General features: G+C 44.4%; 1 protein-coding gene across 1 annotated transcript in view; it reads left to right on the top strand.

The window, feature by feature from the left end:
* Window positions 1-1,267: 1,267 nt before the first annotated feature.
* Window positions 1,268-19,794, top strand: part of CSF1R (colony stimulating factor 1 receptor) — a 113,142-nt gene continuing 94,615 nt past the window's right edge. Inside the window, 1 exon segment of the mRNA XM_044281125.1 lies at window positions 1,268-1,444. Coding sequence (XP_044137060.1) covers window positions 1,396-1,444 — 49 coding nt within the window. The 5' untranslated portion in view covers window positions 1,268-1,395.

Here is a 19,794-nt window from a genome sequence, read left to right as displayed (position 1 = left end):
TGGTACCACATTCAGTTTTTTCTCACGCACGTGCAAAACGCATTGCACTTGCGCGGAAAAACTGAACATCGGAACGCAATGGCAATTGAGTGCCTACTCGCGTGGTTTTCCAGCAATGCACACGCAAATCCGAAATGTCCGTGTGAATGAGACCTAAGACTTTAACTTTTGGTGGTAATGCATTGCCTGTTTGTGTATTACACTGAGTATTACACTACCAGGTTGCCTAGGAGACCCTGCCTGAGGCTGGATCTCCTCAGCTTCCATAGAAGGCAGGTCCCGATGCCTCTACAAGGCATCGGGCTGCCTTCTCACCCATTGGGTCCCCATCACCGCAGAGTAGGGACCCGATGGGATTACTCACTAAACGCAAACCCCTTCTATGCCGAGGTCAGCACTGACGGCAGCATAGAAGGGGTTAATTCGCCGGCATCGGCTTTTACAGCGATGCCGGTGGATACAGCAAGTGCCCGGCTATTAGTGACTGCTGGGCACCTGCAGTGATCGGGCGAGCACTGCTCTGGTGCCCGCCCAATCACCATGATGTAATAGTACATCAAATTGCGGCAAGTCATCTGCCACCATGACGTATTATTATGTCATGTGTCAGGAAGGGGTTCAAGTAACCAGATTTTTTTGTGTGTCCTGATATGTAAAACAATAGAATTCAAAGAGGTTGTACATAACTGCACCAAGCTGTGGTTTTCTTCCGTCAAGGAATGCGGAGTAAAAGGGATCCGTCATGACCCACAAAGTCAATGGGGACGGATCCATTTAACTCTGACACAATCTGACACAATAGAAAACGCATCTGTCCCACATTGACTTTCAATAGCGTTCATGACGGATCCGTCTTGGCTATGTTAAAGATAATACAACCAGATCCGTTCATAACGGATGCAGTCGGTTGTATTATTAGTAACAGAAGCGTTTTTGTTGAGCCCTGCCGGATCCAGCAAAAACGCTAGTGTGAAAGTAGCCTAAATCAATGATGCATGTTGCTATTCTCTTCAAACCCTCAATTCCACCTCCACCCCCTTCCACCTATATTTCAATCTTGGTTCTACCTCTGCTGTTATTTTTTTGTTCTGTCAGGGTCTGATTAATTAGTGTCTGGTCTGGGGCTCCGGACAATTCATGAGAGATAAAAATGTTAACGTATCAGTGGAGTGCTCTCTTCTTCCTCCTTCTTCACTGTTTGTAGAAATTAGAGACACAGTTTCCACATCTGTGGTGAGCAATATAGAAAACAGAAGTTCCTAAACAAATGATAACACTGCCTTTCAGAATAGACAACTCATTCTTCTTCCACACAGGGACTGTTCACATGTGAAGTTGTGAACCTAACTTCTGGTTAAGGACACTTGCAGCTGACCCATTACTGGAAGGGGCAATATGGGTGCAGCAGCACTGACCCTGCTGATCTTAATTAGTGTCAGAAATGGTAAGTTTCAATTTTTTTTTTTTAGAGATGCTGGTCCAAAAACCTATATAAATGTAAGATATGTCCAGATATTATACATTGTATGACTCCAGTGTATGTCCTTTTAGTTCTTTGAATGTACCAAATTATTACAAAAAAAAAAGTAAAATATGATACTGAGGTCATTGAACAGAAATTGTTTAACATTTTATTGTTTGTCATGTAATTTTGGTAATTTAATAATAACCTTAGTTACATTTTTAGGTATGAAGAAGATAAATATGAGGAATTAAAATAGATAGATAGATCCCATTATTAGTAAATTTTTAGATTTTATTTGCAAGTCAGCTCATAAAAATTTCCTGTATCCACATTAGCTTTAAAAGGGGGTTGTCTTTTGCTGAAGGTTTGGGGCTCATTATTGCATCGGACCCTAGAGTGGTGGTCCTCTAGTACTCTGTTGGGCAAGTCCACCAGTGGACCATCTGACAGTACAGTATGAAGCTAGACCTATGGGGCCAGATTTATCATGACTCTGACAGCTGACTCCACTTTCACATATGGCTAAAGTCAGTTTTAGCCAAGTCAGATTTATGATCGGCCTTTTAAGACTGTAATAAATGTGGTTTGACGGTAGCAGTTTATCCCTCAGTAAGCAGCTTTACAAAAGTCACACATCTTTACGAAAAAGTTGCACGTTTTTATGAAAAATTCGCATGTTCTATTAAAAAGTCTCATAAGATAAGCATGGTCCTCACTGGAGTGAAATTGCGACTTTTTTGCGACTTTTAAATAGTCCCAATAGTAAATCTGTCTAGAGATTCATTTACATAAGAAAACACGCCCACTTTCAGAAAACTGGCGAGCATAGTGCAGAGCAGAAAAAAGTCGCAAATTTGTGCGCAGTTTTAGTGTTTGGGACTTTTTTGGGGACTTTTTCACTCAATTATTCTGACCTGAGCTAATGATAAATCTGGCCCATGGTCTATTAGACTGGGTGTCTGGTGCTAGTTAGGGTGGGTGCAAGTCCGGAGTACAGAGGCAGTGGATGACAGACAGATGGTGGAGTCAATAAGGAAAGGGCCACATTGTTATCTAATTTACATCCTTTAATGATAAATGTAAATTATGTATTGCATCTACAATATATAACAAGCTCAACCAGAGCCAGATTATAGGAAAAGGAAAGAGGCAATTTTCTAGGGACCTTTACCATTCAACTTCCACTGGCCTTTCTCAGAAGTTGGACATTGGCCTCCTCTCATGCCTGGGAGAAGAACCATCCCAGCTCCCCTCTCAGTGGTGTCAGGTTGCCATGATACCAGGTACCCAAAGATGACTGTATGGATGGCATTTTTAAATCTAGGCTCTTCCTTTAGACATTGTCTGAGTGTAGGTATTGCTTCAGCTACTGGTATTTTGTGATTTGGCTTAAATCTGGCTTTTACTTCTGCTGACCGAAATCAGATTTTTCTCTTGCATTACCCCTTGGACTTCTGCATGGAGAGAGGAGGGGGGCCCAGAGAACTAGAGCTGGTAGCTGGGGAGAGGAGGGTGGCTCAGAGGACTAGAACTGGCAAGTGGGAACAGGGGGAGGCCTAGAAGACTACAGCTGGCAGTTGGGGAGAGGAGGGAGCCACGTGACTAGAGCTGGCAGCTTGGGAGAGGAAAGGGGACACAAAAGACTGGTGATAGCAACTGGGGAGAGAAGTGGGGCACCAAAGACTCGAGCTGGGATCTGGGCAGAGGAGATCTGCCCAAAGAGCTAGAACTGGCAGCTGGGCAGCAGATGGGGCCAAGAAAACTACAGCTGGCAGTTGGGAAGAGAATTGGAACCCAGAGAACAAAAGTTTACAGCTGGGAGGAGGGGGGCACACAGATAACAGCAGAAGCCAGCTGTGGAGCGGGGGGGGAGGCTAAAGCTGGCATCTGGAGGGAGAGAGAAGACATGCCCAGAGGACTAGAACTGGCAGCTGGGGAGCAGAAGGGGTCCAGAAGACTAGAGCTGGCAGTTGGGCCCTGACAGGTTATACAGTTGCAAGAAAAAGTATGTGAACCCTTTGGAATGATATGGATTTCTGCACAAATTGGTCATAAAATGTGATCTGATCTTCATCTAAGTCACAACAATAGACAATCACAGTCTGCTTAAACTAATAACACACAAATAATTAAATGTTACCATGTTTTTATTGAACACACCATGTAAACATTAACAGTTCAGGTGGAAAAAGTATGTGAACCCTTGGATTTAATAACTGGTTGAACCTCCTTTGGCAGCAATAACTTCAACCAAACATTTCATGTAATATGCCAGAGACTTTTGTAAGTCTTTAGCTGACACTCTAGGAGTCTTCTTCACCTCATTGAGCAGTCTGAGCTGTGCTCTTGCAGTCATCTTTACAGGATGGCCACTCCTAGGGAGAGTAGCAGCAGTGCTGAACTTTCTCCATTTATAGACAATTTGTCTTACCATGGACTGATGAACAGCATGGCTTTTGGAGATACTTTTATAACCCTTTCCAGCCTTATGCAAGTCAACAATTCTTAATTGTAGGTCTTCTGAGAGCTCTTTTGTGCGAGGCATCATTCACATCAGGCAATGCTTCTTGTGAAAAGCAAACCCAGAACTGGTGTGTTTTTTTTTTTATAGGGCAGGGCAGATGTAACCAACACCTCCAATCTCATCTCATTGATTGGACTCCAGTTGGCTGACACCTCACTCCAATTAGCTCTTGGAGATGTCATTAGTCTAGGGGTTCACATACTTTTTTCACCTGCACTGTGAATGTTTACATGGTGTGTTCAATAAAAACATGGTAACATTTAATTATTTGTGTGTTATAAGTTTAAGCAGACTGTGATTGTCTATTGTTGTAACTTAGATGAAGATCAAATCACATTTTATGACCAATTTGTGCAGAAATCCATATCATTCCAAAGGGTACACATACATTTTCTTGCAACTGTAGATTATAATATGAACCTATCCATGTGTTTTGGTGGATTTGGTGACAATAGATAATGTGTATGGGGGCTTTTAGAGGATCCACTGCTACTCCAACATCATAATACCTAGCACATGTGTCTTAACCCCTAAGGATGCCACCTAGTTTGGTATGTAAAGTGTCACTAACCTTTCAACAAACATTGCATTAATCAATAGTACAGTGTGTGTGCATGAGGAAAAACTAGCCATTGTATCACTTGTAACTGTCATATTTTAGCAGTTTTCCTCTGTGCATAGTACATTTCTAGTTTGCAGTTCTCTTAGACATGGTACGAGGAGACAAGCTGCTCTCCAATGCACATAAAAAAATAGAAGAGAATCTGCTTCCTAACATTCTCTTACGCACTCAGAAGCAGCCCTAGGATCATGGAGGGCATTACAGAGAGGTACTGACTTGTATGATTGTGAAAAGGCACTTAGGAAGTTTATATCTCAGCGCATGTAACTGTAACACTCTGCTTTTCTGTTTGTGCTTCTCCCCCCTCAACTCTCTATAGACTTGCATTGACATGTGTACTATGATCCTTTTGTGGAGATGGTCCTTTTTTGGATGGGATTAAGGCATTTTTTAAAGTAAAAAGTAATTAGCAAATTAGCAAGGGAAGGGGGGAGAGGTATACAGCTGATAACATGAGAAATAAATATTTCTAACTGATAAGAAATATTACAAAGTTTCTTGTGGTCACTTGTACTATTGATTTATGCAGAGTTATATGGAAAGTTAGTGACCATTTAAGGCTCCAGCTATTTTATCTTTCCATCAACATAGCCATACAATGGCTTGTTTTATGCAGAACGAGTTCTGTTTTCCAATGGCACCATTTTGCCACTCACTTCCAATGTATTTTATAACTTTGAAGAGGTGTTCATTGCTCTGTAACAATGAACTTTTTATTTTATTCTGTGGGTCAGTTAGATTATAAAGAGAGGAATATCCAGCACTCCTGTGCGCTTTCTAAAATGTTCTATAATTTATTTCAAAACATCAACATGGATACATCTTCAATGTTTTTGGTTACACATTTTGATTATAAGAGCTTAGTCCTAGGATAGTTAAAAACTTTATTCAATTGTTTTGCACTTGAACCTGCGATACTTTGATCACGTGTACTAAACACTGTAATGCGTTCTGTGCATAGTTATTCTGGCAGGCAGTCCATTACAATAATATTGTCAGCATTCCCCTCAGAATGATTTCAATGGACAGGTTTCAATCTTCTCATTCTCCAGCATTGAAAAACCTAAATCACCTCTCACAAGACTTTCTTAGATCTATTTTTCCCAAGCGGAGCACCTTACTATTACCCCACTTGAACAGATTTGCCCCGACCATGTTGGGAGGGGAATCATTTCAATGTTACAGTCTATTCTCATCTCTCCTCTGTCAAACACACTTGGGCCATTGATGTCCATTTAAGAGTCTCACTTGCATATTTTATGATGCCAGAGAGATGGAGACACTGCTGCTATATAGTCTCCAAGGGCAAGTCAGGTCTTACTTAAGATTATGCATCATGCTAAGTACATTCCCACACTGCACACAATATACCTGAGCTAGGAGCCAGAGGATCACCTGCATCTCTGATGGACATGTCCTATTCTGTAACTTCTGGAGATAAGTCATAAAGGGGTTGTCAAACTTATATAAAAAAAAAAAAAGCACTGTAAGGGCTTATGCACTTGAACGTGTCACGGCTATGCCACAAACAGCTTGAATGGGTCTGCAATCCGGAAGATTTGGAGCACTGGGTGAAAGGCCACAAAAGCACTACAGAGCGCTCCCATGGCATTTCTGTCTGTACCTCCACACCGGAAAAAAATAGAACATGCCCAATCAAGTTGAATGGGTCTGCATCTGTCTGTCAGTGCCAGCCACATGAATGATGCATGATGCATGCAGGGCCGTCTTTAATATTGATTGGACCCTGGGCAAGAATTTATTTGGGCCCCCTGGATCCCTCCTTCCCACATAAAACAAGTAATGTGTATATATATATATATATATATATATATATATAAATATATACATATACATACAGTTGTGTTCAAAATTATTCAACCCCCAATGCTGTAAAGGGTTTTAGGGAATTTAGTGTACATTTGTAATTGTGTTCAGAATGAAATCTTAGAAGGACTTTTTAAAGAACCAAATGCAACTAAAATGACATCAATTGTTTTTGTAATACAGTATTACATTTTTTTTTTGTGATTTCTTCATTGACACAATTATTCAACCCTTTAAAGGGGTTGTCCAAGTTATATTTATTGATGACCTTTCCTCAGGATAGGTCATCAATATCAGATTGGTGTGGTCCGACACCCGGCACCCCCTCTGATCAGCTGTTTGAAGAGAAGGCGTGCGCGGTGTCAGCGCTGCCTCCTCTTCACTGTTTACCTTCTAGCCGTTGCATCTGCAGTGGTGAGCAGGTGTAATTACACCCAAGCCTTCCTATTGAAATGAATGGGACGGCTTGGGTGTAATTACACCTGCTCACCACTGCAGATGCAACGGCTAGAAGGTAAACAGTGAAGAGGAGGCAGCGCTGACACCGCGCACGCCTTCTCTTCAAACAGCTGATCGGAGGGGGTGCCAGGTGTCGGACCCCCGCCGATCTGATATTGATGACCTATCCTGAGGATAGGTCATCAATAAATATAACTTGGACAACCCCTTTAAAGACTACCACTCTTAAGAACAGAGGTTCATTCAAGTGTTTTCGATCAGGTATTGAAAACACCTGTGGATGTCAAGGAGCAGCAATCAAGCATAATAAGCACCAATTAGGCAGATTTAAAAGGACTGTGATACTCAGCTCCTTCTAGACATTTACTGGTGTGTTTACAAACATGCTGAAGTCAAAAGAATGGTCCAGGAAGATAAGAGAAGAGGTGAAGGGCAATGGCTATAAGAAGATTGCAAAGATGTTAAACATACCAAGAGACACCATAGGAAGCATCATTCGCAGATTCAAGGCAAAGGGCACTGTTGAAACGCTACCTGGTCGTGGCAGAAAGAAGATGCTGACTTCGACTGCTGTGCGCTACCTGAAGCGCAAAGTGGAGAAAAGTCCCTGTGTGACTGCTGAGGAACTGAAAAAAGATTTGTCAGATGTGGGTACTGAAGTTTCAGCTCAGACAATAAGGCGCACACTGCGTAATGAAGGTCTCCATGCCAGAACTCCCAGGCGCACCCCCTTGCTGTCTCCAAAGAATAAGAAGAGTCGACTGCAGTATGCCAAAAGTCATGTGGACAAACCACAAAAGTTTTGGGATAGTGTTCTGTGGACTGATGAAACAAAATTAGAACTGTTTGGGCCCATGGATCAACGCTATGTTTGGAGGAGGAAAAACAAGGCCTATGAAGAAAAGAACACCTTGCCTACTGTGAAGCATGGCGGGGGGGTCAATCGTGCTTTGGGGATGTTTTGCTTCTACAGGTACAGGGAAGCTTCAGCGTGTGCAAGGTACCATGAATTCTCTTCAGTACCAGGAGATATTGGATGAAAATGTAATGCAGTCCGTCACAAACCTGAGGCTTGGGAGACGTTGGACCTTTCAACAGGACAATGATCCCAAGCATACCTCCAAGTCCACTAGAGCATGGTTGCAGATTAAAGGCTGGAACATTTTGAAGTGGCCATCGCAGTCACCAGACTTAAATCCGATTGAGAACCTCTGGTGGGACTTAAAGAAAGCAGTTGCAGCGTGCAAGCCTAAGAATGTGACTGAACTGGAGGCTTTTGCCCATGAAGAATGGGCGAAGATACCCGTAGATCGCTGCAAGACACTTGTGTCAAGCTATGCTTCACGTTTAAAAGCTGTTATAACTGGAAAAGGATGCTGTACTAAGTACTAAGATTGAATGTCACTTTGGGGTTGAATAAAACTGATAATTATGTGAGCACAGAAAAGACCTTTGTGGTTATTTCATTATAAATGTTATGTTTATATTTGTCTGACTTACAAGTGCCTCTTTGATTTAATTGTAAACAAGATGACTGAAATGATCAAAATCAATGTCAAACTGGCCAAAACACTCAATTTCAGTGGGGGTTGAATAATTTTGAACACAACTGTATACACAGTATATATATATATATATATATATATATATATATACACAGTATATATATATATATATATATATTATAGCTTACAGTGAATGACTGTAAATACTTCTAGTTCTGAAGACTCCAGCAGGCTCAGGATCAGTGCTCTGGGCAGCTGGGCTCAGGGCTGGAAGAGGGCACCGCTCTGCAGTTCAGAAAGGAGACCGTTGCTCACCCGAGCATTGCACTGCCACCGCGTGTCGTCACGGTTGGTGGCGTACGCAAAGGGCGGGGGAGGTCAGGAGGAGGAGCAAGCAAGTACCGTATTTTTCGATTTATAAGACACACCTGATGATAAGACGCACCTAGGTTTTTGAGAAGGAGAAGAAGAAAAAATATATTTTGAACCAAATGGTGTGCTTTTGGTTGGTTTTGAACTAATGGTGGTCTTCTGTGGATGACACTATTATGGGGGATCTGTGGATGAGGCACTGTTATGGAGGGGATCTGTGGATGAGGCACTGTTATGGGGGCATCTGTGGATGACGCACTGTTATGGGGGCATCTGTGGATGACGCACTGTTATGGGGGCATCTGTGGATGACGCACTGTTATGGGGGCATCTGTGGAAGACACTGTTATGGGGATCTTTCAATGGCACTGTTATGGGGGCATCTGTGGATGACACTGTTATGGGGATATCTGTGGATGACGCACTGTTATGGGGATATCTGTGGATGAAACTGTTATGTGGGCATTTGTGGATGACGCACTGTTATGGGGGCATCTGTGTGGATGACAATGTTATGGGGGTATCTGTGGATGACACTGTTATGGGGGGATCTCTGGATGACACTGTTATGGGGTGGATCTGTGGATGACACATATATAGCATCTTATGCTATAATATATGTGTCATCCACAGATCCCCCAACCCCCATAACACTGTCCCTGTGTAAATAGTGACTCAGGGTTGGAGGCCGGCAACTGGTGTTGGAATCGTGGTGGGGCCTAGTGCAGTTACTGTACTCTATTACACCAGGCCCCGCTCACAGCAGTCTTTATTATGTAAGTGTAGTCATGGCTGGGAGGCTGGAGCTAGTACTCACTGTCAAACTACCGCAGCAGGCAGGCCGGCCGGCAGCGAAGTGTCACTCACTCCATCACGCGCCTGCTCCTCCCACTTTATTAATGAAGCAGGCGGAGCAGGCACATGACGGAGTGAGTGACACTATGCAGCCGGCCAGTCTGCCGGCCTGCTAAGGCAGTTTTCTGACGGAGCCGGCGGAGCAGATATTTGTGGCCAGTGGGGCTCAAGAGGCAGCTGCCTTGGGCCCCCCAGGAGCAACTGGGCCCGTGGCAGCTGACCCTTTTGACCCGCGTTAAAGACGGCCCTGGTCATCTAGCACCCGATGACACGTGTTTGGCTCAGTGTTAGTCAGGGAGAGCTGTGCTGAAGAAGGGAAAGATAGTGAATTTTTTTTTCATTTGAAAAACTTGTCAGAGACCCAAAAGTCCTTTTAAGAACTATTGTTGTTTGTGGCAGCAGCAATATATATTTTTAGCGCAACCTGCGCTAAATTGCTAAAACTTTACAGACGTCCTAAAGAGCCGGTACTTAGTGCCTTAGTGCCCCAGGACGAGCATTCTCGTGCCGCGGTCCTTCCTCTCCCCCCGTGTGCGGTGCCGCGATTAGCGGCAGAGATCCGGCTGTTACTGACAGCAGGATCCCTGCTGCATCCACCAGCATCAGTGATAACCAGGGCCGTCTTTAATATTGATTGGACCCTGGGAAAAAATTTACTTGGGCCCCCTGGATCCCGCCTTCCCACACCTTAGCAGGCAATCACGCCCTCCACCACAACACACACACAAAAAATCCACACATCTGGTAGAGTACAGTGAATGACTGTAAATACTTCCAGTTCTGAAGACTCCAGCGGCTCAGGATCAGTGCTCTGGGCTCAGGCTGGAAGTGGGCACCGCTCTGCAGGAAGGAGACCAGGGCTCGGCTCACCCTAGTGTTACAGTGCACCCCAGCATCCCACAGTATGCAGTATAGCACCCTATAGTATACAGCACCACACAGTATGCAGTATAGCACCCCACACTATACAGTACCCCACAGTATATAGTAGAGCAGTATAGTAGCCCACAGTATACAGCACCCCACAGTATACAACACCTCACAGTATAGCACCTCACTGTATACAGCACCCCAAACTATACACGATACAGCCCCCCCACACTATACAGGCCCCCCACACTATACAGGCCCCCCGCAGTATACAGGCTCCCCCCACAGTATACAGCCCCCCCCCCCCACAGTATACAGCCCCCCACACAGTATACAGCCCCCCACACAGTATACAGGCTCCCCACAGTATACAGGCCCCCACAGTATACAGGCCCCCACACAGTATACAGCACCCCACACAGTAGTTTACAGTATATTAACATAACAGCCTCTGTCACCTTGATGTCACCTGATGTCATCTTCACACAAAAAAAGCTCCACAGTTAACTTCTGCAACACTTCTGGTAGGACCTGTGATGACCTCATAGCCATGTGACCAGTAATATTGCTAGGTTACTGGTCACATGGTGATGATGTCATCTAAGGTCCTAGATCACAGCTCTAACACAGTACGATGCCTGGACTCAGTGCCGGCAGGCATGGCATGGCAGCACCCCCTGTGTAGCTGACAGCCTGACACCCGAGGCAGTGGCTAGCAGGGCTCAAGAGGCAGCTGCCTTGGGCCCCCCAGGAGCAACTGGGCCCGGGACAGCTTCCCCTTTTGACCCTTGGTAAAGACGGCCCTGAATGCATGACAAGGGCGGCAGCGGTCCCCAGTGCACGGGTACTATCCGTGTGGCCTGTGCTGACAGATGCAGACACATTCAACTTGAATAGGTCCACGATCCGTCTGCACCGCAAAAATTAAGTATGTTCTATTTTTTTGCAGTGTGGAGGCACAGACCGAAATGCCACGAAAGCCCTCCGTACTGCTTCCGTGGCCTTTGGCTCCATGCCTCTGCTCTGTATCTTCTGGATTATGGACCTATTCAAGTGCCCTGTCTGCAATCTAACTGCAGGGATACTCAGCAGCATGTTGTATGTGTAGAACTACAAGTCCCAGCTGTACAGTACAATGACATTGCTGATAAACACAGGATCTTCTGCCTATCTGTTCTTGTGCAATGCTCGGGAGACACTTCCTCACAGCCAGCAGAAGAGTACAGAGGAAAGAACTCCTCCAATCTTTGTCAGCTCTGTGTTTGCAGAGTGAGGAGGGAGGGAAGATCCTGTGCCCAGCATTTGTCTTTTCAGTGCCTGGAGAAGAGGAAACCCTGCAGCCGCTCAGTACCTGAGACAGAGCCTCCAGCCCTGATTCTGTGCTGCTTATGGTAGACTTGGCTGAAGAATCAAGTGGGAGGAGAGACACATGGCAGAGAGTTTAGGCAGCAGATCAGGCAGTACAGGGGGCACGGCCAGCAGATCGGGCAGTACAGGGGGTGTGAGATTCCATGTACAGAGATAGATCTGCTTCCTCCTCCTTCCTCAGGATGGTGCATGGAAAAAATCTGACATCTTAGGTCATGTGACACTCGACTTACCAGGAGAACGGGGCCACTGTAGCTAAAAGAAGTGAACTGAAAACCCCTTACATTTGCTTAGTTAGAACATACAACTTCTTTAAGCCTACTAAACACTATTTTTAACAAATACTTTGATTTGAAGCCCTCTGTTTTCCTAATTGTTGACAGATATTCAGGTACAAATTTAAAGAGCCACTCCAATACATGTCATCTCTAGATAGAAACTGACTCCCTTTCTGTAGAAGGGGTGAAGAGAAGGGTCTTTATCATCATTCTATAAAAATAAAAAAAACACCTGCAACCTGTTCAGACACCAGAGATGTTTTTGATGTATTTTGGCTACCATGATACACCTTATTCTCTTCCCTAAGTTTGACCACCAGTATGCACTGTCCATATCCACATACGAACTTGTGGGAGAATCTATGTTGCATTGTCTGTAATCTTTATTTCTCTTGGATATTATTTCTTAGTTATATCACCTCTGATGTGAGGAACTTCCTAAATGACCTGTTTGTTTCTCTGGTTGCCTTTTTCTACAATTGCTTTCTAAATCTACTTAATGGGGTTTTGTCACTTTAGCAAAAAAGCATTTATTATGCACAGAAAGTTAATACAAGTCATATACTAATGTATTGTGATTATCCATATTGCCTCCTTTGCTGGCTTGATCAATTTTTCCATCATGTTATGCACTGCTTGCTTCCATGGTTACGAGTTACGACCACCCTGTAATCCATCAGCAGTGGCCATGCTTGCATACTACAAATAAAAGCACTGGCTTCTCTGGTGCCCTAAACCGTGTGACCCCACGTAGGCTAGTACTTTTTCCTAAAGTGTGCAAACCCGGCCACCACTGCTGTATTTTCAGGGAGGTTGTAACTATGGAAATGAGCAGTGTATAATGTGATGGAAAAATGAATTCAGCCAGCTAAGAAGGCAACAGGGTCATTACTAGGGTTTCAAAAAAAATCGGGGCCCAAGCCTCAATGCATATGGCCCAATTCTCTAAGTCGTCCCCCCTCCCAGCACACTCTAGCACTAAAGACAGTTTACTGTACTTGCTATACAGCAGCACATACCTCTCACATCCAGTGCCTCCAAGGTGAGGTCTCCTCTGATGTAGATCTTCTCTGTCATCATCTTCTCCATTCAGTCCAGACAACTTCTTTCACCCATGCCTCGTCTATGCAGAGTGTGGCACACAGACATCTTTGGTTCCTCACATTTCTATCATCCCCATCCTTGAGTCCCAACAGTGTCATTCTGCTGCTCGCTGTGCTCCCCAATACCACCAAATACTATCCTGAAAAAACATTAGTGCCATACACATAGTAATAGTGCTCCTCAAAGTCCTACCAATAGTAGTTCCCTTTTAAAATGACTTCATTAGTAATACTGCCCACTACAATGCCCCCAACAGTGATAATGCTCCCCAAGAGTGCCTCCATTAGTAGAAGAGCCCTCCAGTATTCATAATGCCCTCACAGAGCCCCCAGTAGAAATAAGGCCCCCCATTGTGCCCCCAGTAGTAATAAAGCTCTCTACAGACCCCTCAGTAGTAATAAGGCCCCCAATAGTGCTCTTAGTAGAAATAAGGCGGATCTATAAGTCCCTTCTATAGATCTCCCAGTAGTAATAAGAATGCCTATAATCTCTCCTGGATTTAAAATGCCCCTACAGTGTAGCCAGTATTTATAGCAACCCCCTACTGTTATAAAGCTAGCCTTGAAGTTCCCCCAGTATATAGAATGCCCGCTACTGTTATAATGCTTGTCCTGAAGTTCCCCCCAGTATTTATATCACCCCCTACTGTTATAATCCTCGCCCTGAAGTGCCCCCAGTATTTATATCACCTCCTACTATTATAATGGTCCCCCTGACGTTCCCCAGTATTTATAATGACCCCTACTTTTATAATGCTCGCCCTGAAGTGTCCCCAGTATTTATAATGCCCCCTGCAGTTATATTCCTCCCTTTAGTGTCCTCGAAAATTATAATTCCCTAGCACCTCCATCATACAGTCCCATGTAAATAACACTATTTCCCTCCCGCCATCGTAGAGTACCTTATAAATAACATCACACTATCTGTCCTGCCCCCTCTAAAATATAGTCCCATGTAAATAACATCACTTCCCTCCCAACAGCACCTCCTATTTACAGTCCCATGTAAATAACATCACCCCCTCTCCAGCAACCTCCAAAAGGCAATCCCATGTAAATAACATCACCCTGCCCCAGCGCCCTTCAACATACAGTCCCATGTAAATAACATCACCCCATTCCCAGCCACCTCCAACATGCAGTCCAATGTAAATAACAACACCCCCTCAATATTCAGTCCCATGAAAGTAACATCGCTCCCTCCCCCAGCTGCCTTCAACATACAGTCCCATGTAAATAACATCCCTCCCTTCAGCCCTAATATACAGTCCCATTTAAATGACTACAACTCCCAGCATTCCTCTGCCTCTCCCCCCAGTATTTATATCACCCCCTACTGTTATAATCCTCGCCCTGAAGTGCCCCCAGTATTTATATCACCTCCTACTATTATAATGGTCCCCCTGACGTTCCCCAGTATTTATAATGACCCCTACTTTTATAATGCTCGCCCTGAAGTGTCCCCAGTATTTATAATGCCCCCTGCAGTTATATTCCTCCCTTTAGTGTCCTCGAAAATTATAATTCCCTAGCACCTCCATCATACAGTCCCATGTAAATAACACTATTTCCCTCCCGCCATCGTAGAGTACCTTATAAATAACATCACACTATCTGTCCTGCCCCCTCTAAAATATAGTCCCATGTAAATAACATCACTTCCCTCCCAACAGCACCTCCTATTTACAGTCCCATGTAAATAACATCACCCCCTCTCCAGCAACCTCCAAAAGGCAATCCCATGTAAATAACATCACCCTGCCCCAGCGCCCTTCAACATACAGTCCCATGTAAATAACATCACCCCATTCCCAGCCACCTCCAACATGCAGTCCAATGTAAATAACAACACCCCCTCAATATTCAGTCCCATGAAAGTAACATCGCTCCCTCCCCCAGCTGCCTTCAACATACAGTCCCATGTAAATAACATCCCTCCCTTCAGCCCTAATATACAGTCCCATTTAAATGACTACAACTCCCAGCATTCCTCTGCCTCTCCCTTCACTTACCTCTCCTCATGTAGTAGACCTCACCACAGCTTCTTCCCCAGGACTTCTCCTCATCACTGCTGGGCGCCCTCCTCTTCTGCACTGGTCACATGATAGTGACATCATCGCAGGTCCTTCTCAACCACTGCCTTCAGCACTGATCCCATGACTGTTATATTATCACAGGTCCTTCAGCCCTTCCAATGCATTAGATTCAATTGTATTGCTGTCCTGAGGATGTATCTATCTGGCAGGCAGGACATTCGGGGCCTGGGACAAAACATTAGAGCCATGAATTTTTTGACCTAGCAACGCCCCTCGGAGGCAATATGGATAATACCAATGCATTAGTAAGTGGCTTGTATTAACTTTCTCTACATAATAAATGCTATCTATGCTGAAGTGAGACAACTCCTTTAAATATATTAGCATTTTCATTAATAAAAGTTCCCTGCATGGGTTGCTTTTGCTACCACTACTTATCTAAAAAACTATTGAAACTTAAAAAAATTATGTCAGCTGTATACAGGGACAAACTGGCAAAAGATGGAAGACTGGGCACACCTCAAGATATTAAGCAATACATTTATTTGTTAAGACAGTTCAAAATAATACCTTTAAGGGTAACAATCATAAAACAGTATCTGTAAAATAAATAATAAATTAATATAACGGTGCAATCATTCTAAATACACTAAAATCACTAGTAATCCTAAATAGCAGCAAATATATTATTTCATTATTTCAAATGCTGGATGGATATGCGCAGCAGCGCAAATAGACTTGGGTAGCTCAATAGCAGAAAATATCAACCGCAATTATTGGAAACAATGTCCTTTAGGAATAGCAGCACTGGTTCAGCAGCAAAACAGAAAGCAAGGTAGCTGTAAGTTCGTATCGCTAATAGGCAACTTTGTACCACCTTGATAGCGCACACAGTGATGCTGTTCAAAAGCCGAAACAAAGAAATATACAGCGGCGTCCCGCTGCATATATATCTCAGCGGCGTCCCGCTAACAGTAACTGTATAATAGACTTGGGAACACCGACCTCAGTGTCGGAACGGTCTTACCCCCTTGGTGCGACCCCGGCCGTCCTGCAGTGTTCAATGGAATTTTCCTTTTCACTCCAGCAGGGTTTTGTTTGCCGCGTCGTGGATCTGCGCACGTGAGTCCGCCGGTTTGGCTTCGGACCCGATGTGATGATGCTTTCCACGCGGACCTTTAGCAAATGTTTACCACTGAAGAAGGGGATACTCCAACTCCGAAACGCGTCTGGTCAGACCCCCCATCTCTCTAAAAGGTAGTGCACTACGTAAAGGACTAAGACCGGTGCCGAACATTTGCTAAAGGTCCGCGTGGAAAGCATCATCACATCGGGTCCGAAGCCAAACCGACGGACTCACGTGCGCAGATCCACGACGCGGCAAACAAAACCCTGCTGGAGTGAAAAGGAAAATTCCTATTGAACACTGCAGGACGGCCGGGGTCGCACCAAGCGGGTAAGACCGTTCCGACACTGAGGTCGGTGTGCCCAAGTCTATTATACAGTTACTGTTAGCGGGACGCCGCTGAGATATATATGCAGCGGGACGCCGCTGTATATTTGTTTGTTTCGGCATTTGAACAGCATCACTGTGTGCGCTATCAAGGTGGTACAAAGTTGCCTATTAGCGATACGAGCTTACAGCTACCTTGCTTTGTTTTGCTGCTGAACCAGTGCTGCTATTCCTAAAGGACATTGTTTCCAATAATTGCAGTTGATATTTTCTGCTATTGAGCTACCCAAGTCTATTTGCGCTGCTGCGCATATCCATCCAGCATTTGAAATAATGAAATAATATATTTGCTGCTATTTAGGATTACTAGTGATTTTAGTGTATTTAGAATGATTGCACCGTTATATTAATTTATTATTTATTTTACAGATACTGTTTTATGATTGTTACCCTTAAAGGTATTATTTTGAACTGTCTTAACAAATAAATGTATGGCTTAAAGGGTTTCTGCCACTTTGATTTCACATAATTAGGTGTCAGACACTAGCGATCCGCTAGTGTCTGCTCTGCCAAACTATCCTGCTATAATAGCTTTTGGGGCAGCCGTTTACCTAAAAAAAGAACTTATATTGATATGTTAATGACCCTCTAGGTGCTATGGGGGCGTCATTAGCACCTAGAGGATCGGTCTACCTTCTCAAGATGCCGCCGCCCAGCGCCTCCCTCCAGCCCGCCCATCTGCTTCGGAATGCGATCAAACGGACGACTTCACGCGCATGCGCCGTGCGCGACTGTATTCGGCGCATGCGCAGTGAATGTCCGACCACTTCCCTGCTCAGACATCTCCACTGCGCCTGCGCTGATGACGTCATAGTGCTCCATCGGCGCAGGCGCAGTGGAGATGTCTGAGCAGGGAAGCGGTCGGACATTCACTGCGCATGCGCCGAATACAGCCGCGCACGGCGCATGCGCGTGAAGTCGTCCGTTTGATCGCATTCCGAAGCAGATGGGCGGGCTGGAGGGAGGCGCTGGGCGGCGGCATCTTGAGAAGGTAGACCGATCCTCTAGGTGCTAATGACGCCCCCATAGCACCTAGAGGGTCATTAACATATCAATATAAGTTCTTTTTTTAGGTAAACGGCTGCCCCAAAAGCTATTATAGCAGGATAGTTTGGCAGAGCAGACACTAGCGGATCGCTAGTGTCTGACACCCAATTATGTGAAATCAAAGTGGTAGAAACCCTTTAATATCTTGAGGTGTGCCCAGTCTTCCATATATTGCTTTTACACTTTTTTTGAGTAGTGGGGTGATACTACTCGACCGCGGGCACCCCGGTTGGTGGTATCACAAACCTGTGCCTCTGACTACCTTACCTATTAAACTGGCAAAAGACCCTACCAGAAATGTTCCCAGTGGGTCAGTGCCAAGGAACTGGCCAAGCCCTCCTCCCGGGGAATGGCCCGATACATAATGGCCTAACATTAGGAGGCCACACATGCACATCTATCACAGAGAAAAAATTAATTTAATTTGATGTGTAGAAATAGGCACATTGATAATAAATCGCAGGTCAATGCCACAGATACCACAGATGGTTTTACAAATCATATTGACCAAAAAAAAAAAAAAAAACACATACATAATGTGCTCAAAAAGTGATACTGTGCAATAAAGAAATGACCCACTGATCCAGGGTCAGACTGGCCATAGACCCTACAGGGTCCCGGTGGGCCAATGCCCAGAGGGCCGCCCAAGCCCTCCTTATAACCATCAGCCAAGTACATAAAGATCTTATGTTCTCTGCATTAATTAATGTAGGTTTATCAGGCACTTATGCACCTGGCCAGCGGCCGCAGGTCCCTCCTGAATTCTGATTATACCGTTTCATACTGTGGCAAGGGCGGCTGCATTTTGTGCTGTACTGTGGTGTTTGGTTTTGCAGAGGCAGTATTTTGTGCTGCACTAAAGTATAGTATAGTATAGTATAGCATAGCAGGCCCCACCTACTTCTGATGGCTCTGCCTACTTGTGTTGCCCTCCTTCTGTTAGTTAGGACCTACCTACAACATGGGGAGCCGTTTAGGTTTTTTCCAGGGCCACTTTAAGTTCCCTGTCTGTCCCTGCTCTGATCAATGAAAAAGTCCTCAGGAATATCCCAGAATAAGCTGCAGCTATAGGGATAAAATTGCCAAAACCACAGACTAATGGGGGTCCTCACTAGAGGTCCCGGCATTTTTTCCAGTAGTAAAGAACTTCTGTCATCAGGTTATGGGTATTAAACTGGATGACTTTAAACATGTGCTAATGTCAGCTGAAGCTAATAGTCCTTGTCCCTTCTTTGTAGGTGCCTCTGTTTTTGTGAAAAATGTACTTTTATTTTATGCAAATAAGTCTCTAGGAGCAATGGGGTATTATCCAGAGGCTCGGTTCTCCTTTCACATGATCCTGCCTGGCCCTGTCAATTAACATGATGAAGGCGTGGCTAGAGAAGGGAGAATAGAGGTTCTAGGAGCAGTGGCAACACCCCCTATTGCTCCTAGAGGCTCATTTGCATAAAATAAAGGTTCATTTTTCACAAAAATGGAGGCACTTAGAAAGAAGGGACAAGGACTATTAGCTTCAGCTGACATTAGCACATGTCTAAAGTCAGTCAGTTTAATAACAATGTTATTGATGACAGAAGTCCTTTAATGATTCTTCAGGGGACGATACAGGAGCAACGATAGATACAGATCAAATGTGACAAGATGAATACCAGATGTAGTCTCAACAAACGCCATCTCTGATTCACCTCTGTTATATCCTGGACACTTTGGTTCAGAGTATATGATCATCTGAAAGTTGACCTGGGCTAACATATTCAACTTTTCTAATGATGATTTTATCCACACCTTGAATATCCAGAGTTACCTAAGTGCATACATATGTAAGTGACTATACCATGTCCACATACCTCTAGTTACTTTTGGAGCAACATGTTTAGCGGATGTTTCTCTTTTAAACTAGGCTCTAACAGACTTATGATGTATCAATATTCCGGCCTATTTCTTCTGGAG

This window comes from Bufo gargarizans, chromosome 2, assembly GCF_014858855.1.
Source record: "Bufo gargarizans isolate SCDJY-AF-19 chromosome 2, ASM1485885v1, whole genome shotgun sequence".
Lineage (NCBI taxonomy): Eukaryota > Metazoa > Chordata > Amphibia > Anura > Bufonidae > Bufo > Bufo gargarizans.
Note: the sequence above shows the minus strand (reverse complement) of the source record. Positions and strands in the feature narration are given on the sequence as shown.